Source organism: Tubulanus polymorphus, chromosome 1 (assembly GCF_964204645.1).
Source record: "Tubulanus polymorphus chromosome 1, tnTubPoly1.2, whole genome shotgun sequence".
In the NCBI taxonomy this organism is placed as follows: domain Eukaryota; kingdom Metazoa; phylum Nemertea; class Palaeonemertea; order Tubulaniformes; family Tubulanidae; genus Tubulanus; species Tubulanus polymorphus.
This window is the reverse complement of record NC_134025.1, coordinates 17,589,378-17,602,152: the sequence shown is the minus strand read 5'-3', so window position 1 is coordinate 17,602,152 and position 12,775 is coordinate 17,589,378. Positions and strand designations below refer to the sequence as shown.

General features: G+C 39.9%; 1 protein-coding gene across 1 annotated transcript in view; it reads left to right on the top strand.

Moving 5' to 3' along the window:
* LOC141901205 (trafficking kinesin-binding protein 1-like) overlaps positions 1 to 12,775 on the top strand; it is a 284,033-nt gene that overhangs the window by 240,627 nt on the left and 30,631 nt on the right. The window contains exon 11 of the mRNA XM_074788317.1: positions 5,673 to 5,872. Coding sequence (XP_074644418.1) covers positions 5,673 to 5,872 — 200 coding nt within the window. The remainder of the gene's footprint in view (positions 1 to 5,672; positions 5,873 to 12,775) is intronic.

Sequence of the window (12,775 nt, the reverse complement as noted above, 5' to 3'; positions counted from 1 at the left end):
AACCTTAGCCACAAAGAGTTTTGTTGGACACAGATGACTTATCAACCACGCATGATTTAACGAGCTACTAATTTCTATTTCACCCAAATACCATTCTGGACTGATTTTTCCATAAACGCCATCCTTCGTATGTTGACTTGTCCTCGCTGGACGTAGTTGTGGCAAAGGCAATCCAGACCGCAAAACATGCTGCAAGGCAATCACAGATTTCACATGTGTAGTGTTGCCGCGAAGTGATTCTTCGCTGAAATCTGCAGAAAACTGAATGAGTGGACCAACAACTTGCAAACTGGGTGGAGTAAAGTCCAACTCAGAATTTTTTTCAATATATAGCGAGTCCATCTTCAACATCTGTGAATAAGACACTGAGTGTCCAAGCCTGTTCAACATTGTAATGAGGTCTTTGCTACCAGTAAGTTGTCGCACTGAATACGAAAGAGATACATGTTTGGGTGTCATATAATGTGACCAGCACTGCAGTTGAACATGATATCTTGTGCCATTGATTCTACTAGATCAGTCTTCGGATCATTATCTTCAGCACCCAGTAATGTGAGGAAAAACATTTTCAGTGGATCTAGAATAACTTCGCCTGGTGATTTTGAATGAGATTCTGGAGTTGGCTTGTATCCCTTTATACAACTCCTCAGAACGAGTGCCGCCCTTGTCAGTATTGATGCATCAGATTCATATTCTAGGTCATTTTCTACATAATCATATTTCGAATTGGATTGGGCAACAGATTTCATCAACATCTTCATGATATCCCCTTGGTCTATATTTGAGCTACAGACCACTAACGGTTTCTTTTTATCGCGTTGATTGTGGAATACAACCTTCCCGCCATAATGTTGGATTAGTCTTGACTTCAGGTTCTGGGATTTATATTCTGTGTGATTCAGCGCACTCATGTTTCTCAAAATACTGTTGTACTGGTCAGTCAATTCACCCATATCGATTATATGGTGTTCAATACTCAATTGTTTACTTGTTGAACTGTTAACATAGTTAGCACGACATTGAGTATTATATTGTGCTGCTTTTGCCACTAAATCCTCATTTATTATCCTACGGTGAACTGCATCACAATGTATGAATCCAGCTTCTTGGATGATCCTCGGCCCCTACTTCGTTTCAACCATCGACATTTTCCTTTCCTTTCCCAATCGAATTTTTCACGTTTTACGCGGTCCATCTGTTCATCTTCACTATCATCTTCCTTCAGATACACTAATTGTCTCTTCACAACTCGTTTTATATTACCTTTACTTGTGTATGAACAATAACAGTGACGATGCCAAGTTGCATTCTCCTTACCATCCTTGGTGTAAAATATCATTCTCTTGTCATTCCTTTTCTCCACCGATCTACAGAAGCATTGGAACGATCTCAGACTTGGGTGTATCAATCAATTCATCGCCATCTGTATCACCCATTTGACATATCACACATACCCGATGACAACATTTTGATGAAGACATTTTCACCTAGGCCTATAAAACAAATGGAAATCTTAAAGACCTAGCATAACTTAATGATCACAACGAAGAAAATGAAATTTAGTCGTTGGTTCCCCTCATTTAAACTAGCTGAATATTACATTTAGGGCACATAATTTAAAGTAACTAGAAAATCAAAATGTGGGCAGTTCTCTTTACTGGATGAAACTTCCTTAAACATTAATCCATTAATTTGCATTTCAAAAAGAAGAAATATAGCCAGAATGAACAATATATGTATTGAAATCATACTAACATTAATTTACCTGTGCTTGAATATAGGAAACTGAGCAGGGATATAAAACACCATTCTTTCTTTTCTTATGAATTTTGAACAGAAAATTAATGGATAGTATTGTTGAAAAATCAATGCATATTTTCATTTTCATGCATATTTAGGCCTTATTTTATCATATGTTGCAGTTTCACTGTTTCCTGTCAATACCAACGTTTTATAGTTATTTGTCATTATCAGTCAATTATCATGCAAATTAAAATCAAATAAGATCAGACAGACATCAAAAATTATTTACACAAAGAGTATTTGAAAAATAAAAATAGAATTTTTGCCTATGGAAATGGATGATGACTACGATAATGCATAAGCAATCCCTTCAATATACGTGGGAAATGAAAGATCAGCCTCAAAAACATAGGGTGCCCATAAAAATGTCATTTCTAAGTCCACCCATTGCGGAGATATGAGCAATTTAATGAAGCAAATTTTACCAGATGTGTTTATTGGATCCCGTTCCCATTGCAATGCAATAAGACAGGGCTTCCCCAACAATTTAGCTTATAGAACATTATATGGGGGTTCTCTATATCGGTTTCCAAGTGTGTTAGATGATATATTTTTGGTCATCAAACAAAAGAACAATAGGTGAGCTGTTGCTAACCGTTGGCATTGAAACCTTATCTCAATTTGGTTTTGAGTTATGAAGGAAATAAATTTCCAGAAAAAGTGATGAAATCATCATCATTTTAGTTACGCTGTAACCTTGGTAACAGCATTGTGCAAAACTGCACCAGTTGTGAAGGGCGACAACAAACTCAGTGATGGCTGTTGATGTTACCTTTTCGACGATGTATAATTTGTCCATATATCAGACGAAGCAAACAAATAAAAAAATTTTGACCTTCCATATCTCTGACTAATTCGTAATGAAGAAAATTGTTATTTAATACTCATCTTTTTTCTCAATCAGTATACGTGTATTTAATGTTCTCTGCTAAACTGTTTGTAGATATCACGCATGTATACACTAACAATTCCAAACACAAACAATTTATACTCGTTTATTGTCACTCACGTTACATGTATTCAACTCTTGTCCTAGATAATCACCCCTTGTTTATTTTGCTTTAATCTTGATCTAATTTTAACTGCACTTATTTTAATTCTCTTAGTTTGCTTCTCTCCTATTTACTTAAATTTGTGGCGGACTTCGTTTTTCTCTTCTGTTTGTCATTGTCGGAAAATCCTTTGAAAAAATGTTACTTAAAAATCCCGCCCGCCTGAAAAATCAACGCACTAAATAGAGGTAAAATAAAATCCATGCAACAGAAGTCTTTGAGTACGAAGTACCGGGGCTAATAACCTTGCGCAACTGATCACCAGCTGCGCGAAGTACCGGGTCTAATTACCTCACGCAACTGATCATGAAAATATCCTATCTGCGTGAAGTAACAACTCGCGCAACTGATCATTATGCGATCGTCAGTTTCTGACCTTTATATACCTGAACTATTGTTTCGCTCAGCGTACTAGTCGAGGTCAATATTCACTTACAAAATACAATATAAAATAGAACTTTCAACTTAGAATTAAGAAGATTTTTCATAGGTCAAACTAGCTCCAGTTTTGTTTTCACTTTGCCTATGTGCGATTTATTTCCTACTCGATGCTAACCGAATTCATGATTAAGTATATCCTTAATTTTCATCATAACTGTAATCCTTTAAATAAAGTTGAGATATGGCACAATTTTTGGTTTACCTTTGTCAGCAGTATGAGGTTGGCATTAAGCCAATTCATGTAAAATCGCGGTACGTTTTTTTATGTGAGCATTTTTTTCATTGGTTCTTGGGTTAAACGATGTATAATCGATGCGATTGGACATTACGAACCTCCGTCGATGACATGGTCACCTCTGTTTAAATTCGACGAAAAACTGTTTTTGGCGGGAAAATTCTTAGCTCTTGCGTATATAATTGCAATGACCTCGATTGGGGAGCGTCGTCTCTACGAGCGAATGTGATTGGCTGTTTTTAGGATATACGGGGAATTCCGGCGCTACTAAAATAATTATGGGGAAGCCATTTATGGCGAACGTTTCATTGGACTAGGTGCGAATTTTAAATGCTCATTGGTGGTGAGAATATAATTATTTCACATATCGCCATAGGTATTGTTTCATTTTAATACCCGGTGATTGTGTTGATTGAGATTGAAGTGAAGCGAACGTTTACTACACAAGGCCTCCACGTGCGCGGCACTGGAGTGCTAAACATTAGACTGTTGCACACAAATACATGCTCATACAGACTACTATATGGAGATGTTGTAACGCTGCTTGGCGCGTGCACTTTGAAAGGTATAGGTCGAGGTCTCAATATTGTAGTGGTAAATTCCAGGATTTAAAACGATCTAATACTACGCCCCGGCGTTTTAGCGTCCGCGGCCATACATTGGAAGAGGTTTCGTTTCCAAGACTCAATATTTAGCCACCCTCTGATATGTGACATCATATGAATTTTATTTGAATATTTTTTCATATTGCGAAAAATACTTTTTTGAAAATATAAAATAGTTTCCAATACTGTGCCTACCTGTGCCCTACGAAGTTTTGGACGTAGACCATAAACAAATGTTTATCTTTGGTCTTATTTGACTACAAAATAATTCTTTATGAAAGATAAAATACAATATAAACTTCTAGAACTATGAAGTAACGAATTAAAAAGATTTTCAAGCAATGCCCTTACTCCAAACAACCTCTAGCTTTCAAGGTAAACCACACTTTGCCCATGGGCAATTTATACCTTCAATCGGTGCCGTAGCCCGCGAGATAACCATGACTACTAAGATGAGATTCAACTGTACTGGTAGAGCTTCCCAAGCTTCTAAGGGACATTTACTGCATACTCATGTACCGTAAAAACCGGCGTATAAGTCTCCGCGGCGTATAAGTCGATTTTTAGACCTACATTTTATGATTTTAACATATATCCGGCTTATAAGTCGAGTCCCTTCTCTTAGAAGAATAATTACTAGTATCATTGTATTGAATAGTTTGTTTTGATAACGATGTGTGCCTTCACGCACGCCGCCACGTGTCAGCCTGATTGCTGCTGTGTGTTAATCAATAGACTGTTACACACACTCAGGTATAATACACTACCATACAGTGATACAGTAGTGTGAGTCACAGGCTATATATAGCCTAATGTATTAAGCGCTGCTATGAGCGCGCATATATGAATACATCGTTTTAAATGAAGCTGTGTCAAAATTAAAGAAGTTTTTTTCATTAAATAACTTTATTTATCATGAATAATTATTCAAACTGTTATAGCACTGTTATAGTCTTTTTTATCTGGTAGAATCAATATTTCGTGTGACCTGAAAATACTTCGTAGAAAACTGTACTCGGCGTATAAGTCGAGGTCAATTGTTTACTGGTAAAATCAAGGGTTAAAAACTCGACTTATACGCCGGTTTTTACGGTATGTACTATGCATAAAAATGATATATAAAATAAAACGTGGATAACTTTAAATTTTAAATACCATGAATGTCAACATGAAGCCATAAGTTTGCATTGGCTTGAATTCAGCATGTAGTCTCTATTATGTCATCATCGGCACCATCTACATCTGTGTCAGATGAATCATTTATATTTCATTAATCCATCACTCATTATAGCTAATATTTAATAATAATATATACAATGATCATTATGTATTTATGTAACATTATAGTTAAAAAGGAATGCTTATTTGGGCTACACTTGATGTGTAAGAAAATAGTGAATTGTGCAACAGATTATTAAGTGAGGTTTCTCTTTACAAGTTATGATACCTGCTATTTTCCATCAGGTCACTGATGTAGGGGTTGATGTTTACGTATGACAACACCTGTCTAATCTCAATCAATTTCATGCTGATTAGGTTTCTGAATTGAGGAAGAAGTATGATGAATGTGTGGAACTACTACATGAGGCCAATGAAGAAATCAAGTCAGTTAGGCGCATGGATCGACCCCGTGCCACACGATATGCATACACTCCTTATTCACCCACAGACTCATTAGCATCTGAGTTAGAAGATTCGTTTCGGAATGAACTTCGATGTTCGGAACTTATACGTCGGTAAGATTTAATTGTTTTCTTTAAGTCCGCGTAATTTAAAACCGGACTTAAAACATTTCTTTTTACCTGTTGCTTCTGTACCGCTGGGGAGCGCCTTTGAACACTGATTACAGTGAAATCGGCGCTATACAAATATGAACATTCATTCATTCATTGACCAGGTCAGATCCTAATCAAGACAGCCAACCAGCAGCGTAACTTGTTCACTGAAATGAGTTGATTCTGAAAATGTACAAAAATAGCTGTGTTGATCCTTGGTAATGAGTGTTACTTTCTGTAGGTGGCACAAATTGTAACCACTGGATATACACAGCTGTTTATTTAGTCATTAGGAGGGGATTAGGGGTTTGAATTAATATTGAAGGGTTTGTCCATCAGCTCAGCTGTTCAGAATTACTGGAGATAATGAGCAAAATTTCAATGATTTTTCCCCTCTACTAATTGATTTGACCTTCTATCTTGATAACAACATAGAAAGTGATTTCGTTATCAGCATCCGAGTTCAATGTATGTACAACTAACATACTACTGATTGTTCTGCCATTTGCTAGTAAGTCACGGAGAAAACCGAATACCATACATATCATCTAAGTTGAACGTGCTTACTATGTGGTGCTGTGCACCAAGATTTCATCTTTATATGTCATTGCAAATCCCAGAGCTAATGGATTTTTGTGCGCAAAAGTAAAATTTACTGCCCCATGGTCCTCTTTTTCAAACTCTAATGGACATTTTGTAAACACTTCAATCCAGTACCCATCGTCATAAGAAAGTTAAATTAAGTCAGAGGCAACATGGCCATCCTGTAACTCATTGCACATATAGCTTCTTTTATTTTTAGTTTGCTATTATCCATTAAAGAGCAAATGCCATCAATAGAATATTGTCTGTTTCGTGTTATCGTTGGCTTACGTGACTGACCTTGCTTGAGCATTCGCCATCGGTGCGCCACTTCAAAGTTATGAATAAAGTATTATATAACTGATTGTTATTGACCTACAACAAATAATCCTTTAAAGAAAGGTACCTAGTGTCTGACATTCTACTGAAAAATTCCAGATTGATTCACCGCATAGTTTTTTCATAGTGAGCATTTTAGTATGCCAGGTATGAATCAATTAAGATGATAGACAGACGCGGGTGCGGTTGTATCAGCTGTTGAAGATGTTTCGAAGACGTAAACAATAATTTTAACCACATGCACGATGAAAACAGGGACATCAAACTAAGAAGCACTGAATTTTTTGACTACATGTGATTTAAATAGGCATCTGTGCTGGTTTTTCAAAAAGGCCAGGCCCTCTGGAATTGAATTGAATTCGACACAGTAATTCGCCTGTAATTTGCGATGAATCTTTTTGAAAATTAGCTTGAAGATTGGGTCCGGCGAGATGTCCACCCCTATTGTAAAAAAATGTCATTGGTGATCAAATATGGCTGTCATTCGGTGGCCATTTTGAATTCCTTGTTTGCATGATGCAGCCCGCAATTCTTGATGGATTTCCACAAAATTTGGTGTGAGGATCAGGGTAGGTAAGCTGTCCATGCCTTTTGTATCTGGAGTTCATCAGCTTTAAAATATGGCCGCCAGGTCAGCCATCTCGAATCTCGAAGGTGTAAGAATTTTGGTAGGTGAAATGTCTACCCCTTATTGAAAATTGAGTTCAAGTATGACCACCAGGGTTGCCATCCATCTTGGATTTCTTTTCAGCAATGCCTACACCAATTCTTGATGCATTTTTTTGCATTTTTTCGAATCTCTGCAGGGCAGCTAAAATGGGCTTGTATTTTCATGTAAGGATATATTAACAGAAAATGAACACTATCACCACATTGCCTATACCATCTTAACTATTTTAAAACTTGTCACATCGTTACAATGTAAATCTTTCTGTAAAACTTTGAATACTCAATCATTCTTCTTCTGCTGCGTCATGAAGGTACAAGGCCCGTGGGCCTCTTGTTGGAGAACCCCCATACCATACGGTGGCGCTACCACGAGCCATGTGACTCAATTTCTTCCTTAGCGCTGCCATTTTTGGTGCATTTTTTGGGAGCTGCCACTTAGCTTTTAAACCACGAATATAAATAACATTCTGTCTGGTTTATTCCATTTTGTTTTCTTTTTACATTTCTCAATAAACTTGATCATAAATTCTCGTGGCCGGAGCACTCCATTTCCAGATCCTGGCCCCGTTTCAGTTTGTTATGAAAGTATAAGATTATTGAAAATAATTATCAATTAATTAATAATTAATTAAGAAGGTCCGCTAAGAGGTCAGGTAAACGTTGTCGGGACCAGTCAAGGCCCCCGGCACTTTCTGGTTTCGCTAGATCTCATAGACACTGATCCCCAACCAATCGGTTCTTGAACCATGGTAATCACCTGGATCAGTCTCGGCTCGGTTCCATTTTGCAACCAGCCCCCAGTGGTCGCTCTGACCGAAGACCGGTCAGAGATAGCATTGGTGGCCAAGAAGAAAAGTCGCTATAGGCCTATATAGATTTTATTTTTAATTTCATCAAAATTGATTATATATTTTTCTTTCAGCATAGGCTCAACTGATTAATGTCTGATGCTAAAACCACCCCCGACACTTGTAAACCTCTGTAAACCTCTGGCCTCGGCTCCCACCAGTCCGGCATCGGCTTCCTTCTGCTGTGGCATCCAGCGGTCTCGTATTGACTAACCCTGGTGGGGCCAGGAGCGCCCGTTTGAGTTAACTTGCCCGATCGCCTAGCTCTCACGATGCGGGTGTTAAACCGATTGTCGAGTTTTCTACTTCCTTGGGCATTAAATTGCCCAGGGCGTGATCATCTCTCTGGTCATTCCCAAAACTTTACTATGATTGGTGATGTCCAGGAAATGACTTTGCTATTACTCATTGGAGAACTGAAGGTTCAGTCCCTCCTACATGGGGAATGTCTGACTCGTTTGAAATTTCCGACGTTCCAGGGGACATGGATCGCAATCCTGTCCCTGGAGAGGTTAGCCTCATATTATTCTTCTTGTCGCCAGGCTCACGCTAATATGATCTTGGTGGCAAGACTTCTGCATTAATGAATTCAGCTCTTAACTCCCAGAGTTTATTCAGAATTTACTATTCCTGGTGCTGATGGGTCCCTTTATCTGCTTTTCCGGTTGGTGCGCCTCAACAGCAGCAGAATATCAGAACATAAAAGGGTTCACTACTCTGAAAAGCCCTTTGCGCGGACTTAGTTCTTTATGGACACTTGTGGACAAGCAACCGAGGTAAAGGCAAATGGTTGATGGCAATGGAAGAGGCAAATCCTTTCACCCAAGCCTTTCGTATGGTGCAAACATGAAGCCCATAGAAGTGGCCATGAGAGTTAAGACTTTCGTGTCCAGTTCACCTCGCGTTGTGGTATGACCTCCAGGCATAAGACCGACAGGGTTTGCTAGGAGGTAGTGCAGACTCTGCGCTCCGGCCAATTGGGTGACATCGATTGCCTTGATGTGGGCATGGTTTTCGACCTTTTCAGGGTCAGGGTTACCCCGCCCGGGCCAGGGTATTTAAGTTCTGAGACGGGATATCCAGGCTGTCGGGCACCACTCATTGGGCACAGTACTGGCCTAGAGTCCTCGTCCTAGATTATCTCGCTGGTGCACCTTCACAGCAGGCTATTTCAGAGATTCCGAAGGTCGGTTGTCACTGATCAACAATGAATTGGGATGTTTTACTTTTGCTCCCTTCACTGGATCGATCTAGGATCAAGGTGGGTGGACGTTCCTAAGCAACCTCAAGGGTGATGGTCACGCCAGGATGGGCTTCTAAATCATTTAGAACTGTTAGCCTTCCGCACGCCCTGAAGTTCCTTAATACGGGAGGCTGATAGACAGACACGTATGGTTAGCCGACATCTGTCATCCAGGCTATCTGTTCCTATCCTCAGAGTCAAGGAGGCACCGGGTCGGTTTTTCTCTCCGAGCTCACAGCAGATATTCTGGCCTGGTGCCAAGTTCGAGGAATTCACCTTTCTGTAGTTAGCCCAGCAGACATGAAGGATGTCATGGTCGCCCGTCAGGCATCGGCCATCTCTAAGGAATTGTCTCTTCACCAGTAGATGTCAGTCTGGTGTGTTCCCTGGTGGGCAACCCATTACTAGATCTGTTCACCGCCAGGCTCAACAAGGGTTTCCCGCTGTCTCTGTCCCCATTTCGACTGGATGGCGTGGAAGATAGGCTTTTCATTCCTCTGGGATGTAATCCTAGCGTATATGTAATCCCAGCCAAAGTACTGACAGCAGGCCTCGGCCAGCAAGGATGTCATGGTCGCCGGTCATGGTTGCCAGCATCATCCTGTCGGACAGTTCTGATAGCATCTCGGAAGCCAGCTCAGGCATGGTTCGGTCGTTTTATCAGCCTTCTGGGCATCTGTCCCGGCGTACGCCACAGTTCCCTCCCTTATGTCAGAGAGGGGTTTTCTGGGGGCACCCGGCACTTTTAATGCTCAACAGTAAACTGTCAGGATCGACTCCTGACAAGTGCAGGGTTTTCAGTCTGGGATTTTCTCTGTCATCACTAATCCAGCGCCCTAGCACGGGCAGGATTAACGTTTTCACGTGGAAGCTCTATGCCGATAACGTGAAAGTAATGGAATAATTCGAGTATATACTTATATCATATATCTTACATCATGTATATACTTATATCGAGTATATATATATCATATTAAAGTGAAGCACTGCAGTTTTATGATATTGTTTTAAATTCCATTACGTTAACTTACATCTCAGCCAAGTTTATTATCGGGGATTAGATGTAAGAGACTTGATTGCAAGAAGCTAGGTAGGAAATTTAAACACTTGGAGCGGTAGAACGATAACCACACTCAAACATAGTGAACGGATAATAAGATAAAAACCCAATAGTGGGTTTTTATCTTATTACTTGTAGTGGTATTGTACACAGATATTTTCCAGTACCGCGTAGTGTCCGTCAATTATGTTTCACAATAATTTGATAAAGAACTGCTATCATTCTTGCAGGATCTGAGTGATACATATATACAGCATATTTTGTCCACTCAGGACATACATATTTAATTGCTGTCTACTACCTATTGTACGCGTTTCATACAATCAGATTTACAGGTCCTAGCTAGACCATGTGTACGTACTATATAGATATGTAACCGGCTGGTTGTTGTATCGGCAGGCTGGCTGGGGAACTAGCATTTACACCAGCGGTACAGGATTCCATCCATCAGGAATAACAAAGCAGTTAAACCTTACATGTACAATCTTTATTGCATCCCGGAATGAGAATCATTATCATAACTTTACATAGTCTTTATATACAGAATCATGAGTATAATGTGAGAACTAGCTGTCAGACAAGTTGTAGACATCATGACTCACAAACAAACACCTAGTGACATGTTTAAGAGACATTAATTAATTATCGATGAGCACTGACTATAGCTAATTATTGTGAAAACATATTGAGTAATGTCACATGGTGATTGCGATTTTAAAGCACATATTGACACTGTAGTCATAAGTTATATTATATTATATTATTATTATTATTATTATTATTATGTAGTAGTAGTAGAGCTATGAAATATTATGAACTGTTCGATATGACATTGTAGATCTATATGATTATGAAATATGCAACTTATGTATCAGGGTGACAGATGCCCCCTTGTCCAATTAAATTTGGTCCTCCAAATTTGCGGAAAACCTAGATGCTGAAAGTTCATCAAACCCCTTCCACCGCAAAAAACATGGAAGATTGAGATTCACCGCGCAAACATGTGCAAACGCTGGATAGTAACGGCCGGATTCTCAGTCATTCAGGAAGGAGTCACATGTTGTCGTTATATACCGATGATGCAATGATACGTTAACTGTAATTCTGAATGATCTGCAGAGGATCCCCGAATTCTGGTTGATGCTGCGACGAACAAAACTAGCGACGTCTTGTGTAGTTATAGCGTCCTGAAGTCTAGTTGGTGATTGCAAGTAGTACGCATTTCTCTGTTTTGAAGATATTTCGATTACTGACTGGAAATAGCTTTGTGAAACAATGATAGTAACATGCAACATCTGACATCAGAGCAGTGTTCAGGAATGACATGACACAAATACATCTCGCCTTGACAAATTGGCTGAGGTTTTCTCATGTTCCGGGCTGCGGGTATGAAACTGAAACCGAGGAAGTGCAACCTTATGCAGCGGTTGTTGGCCTTCCTGGGGCATGTGGTATGTGCAGCTGGGTTAGAGACATACCCCACCAAAAGTGACAAGGTCCTGAACTGACCAACACCAAAGGATGTCACCAAGGTTCGAAGTTCTCTGGGTCTGGTCACATACTATGCTAAGTTCATAGAAAACTACGCAAATACGTGCCAACCCCTACACATGCTAACCGGAAAGGATCAGCCCTTTACGAGGGGGAGGAACAGCGCCTGGCTTTCGACAAAATCTAGCATGCACTCACCCAGCCACCTGTTCTTGTTTTCCCTGACTTCAGGCCAGATGTGGGAAGATTTATCTTGGACACTGATGCGAGCGATTGGGCTATAGGTGCGGTCCTTTCGCAGACAAAAAAAACGATGGGTCTGAACGGGTCGTGGCCTATGCCAGTTGGACACTGAGGGGTGGAGAGGAAAATTCCTGTGCCACCTGTCGGCAGATGCTAGCTTTGGACGACATGGTCATTTACTTCCGACACTACCTTCTGGGCAAACCATTTCTGGTACGCACGGATCATGCTGCCCTGAAATGTTTACGTAGTTCACAAATACATCAAGACCAGGTCGCATAGTCGAACGAGAAACTGGCTGAGTACGAATTTGAGATCCAGCACAGGCCTGGTGTGAAACATCAGATCACAGATTCCCTCTCCGGCGTGCCTCGTAGGGTCAAGAAACA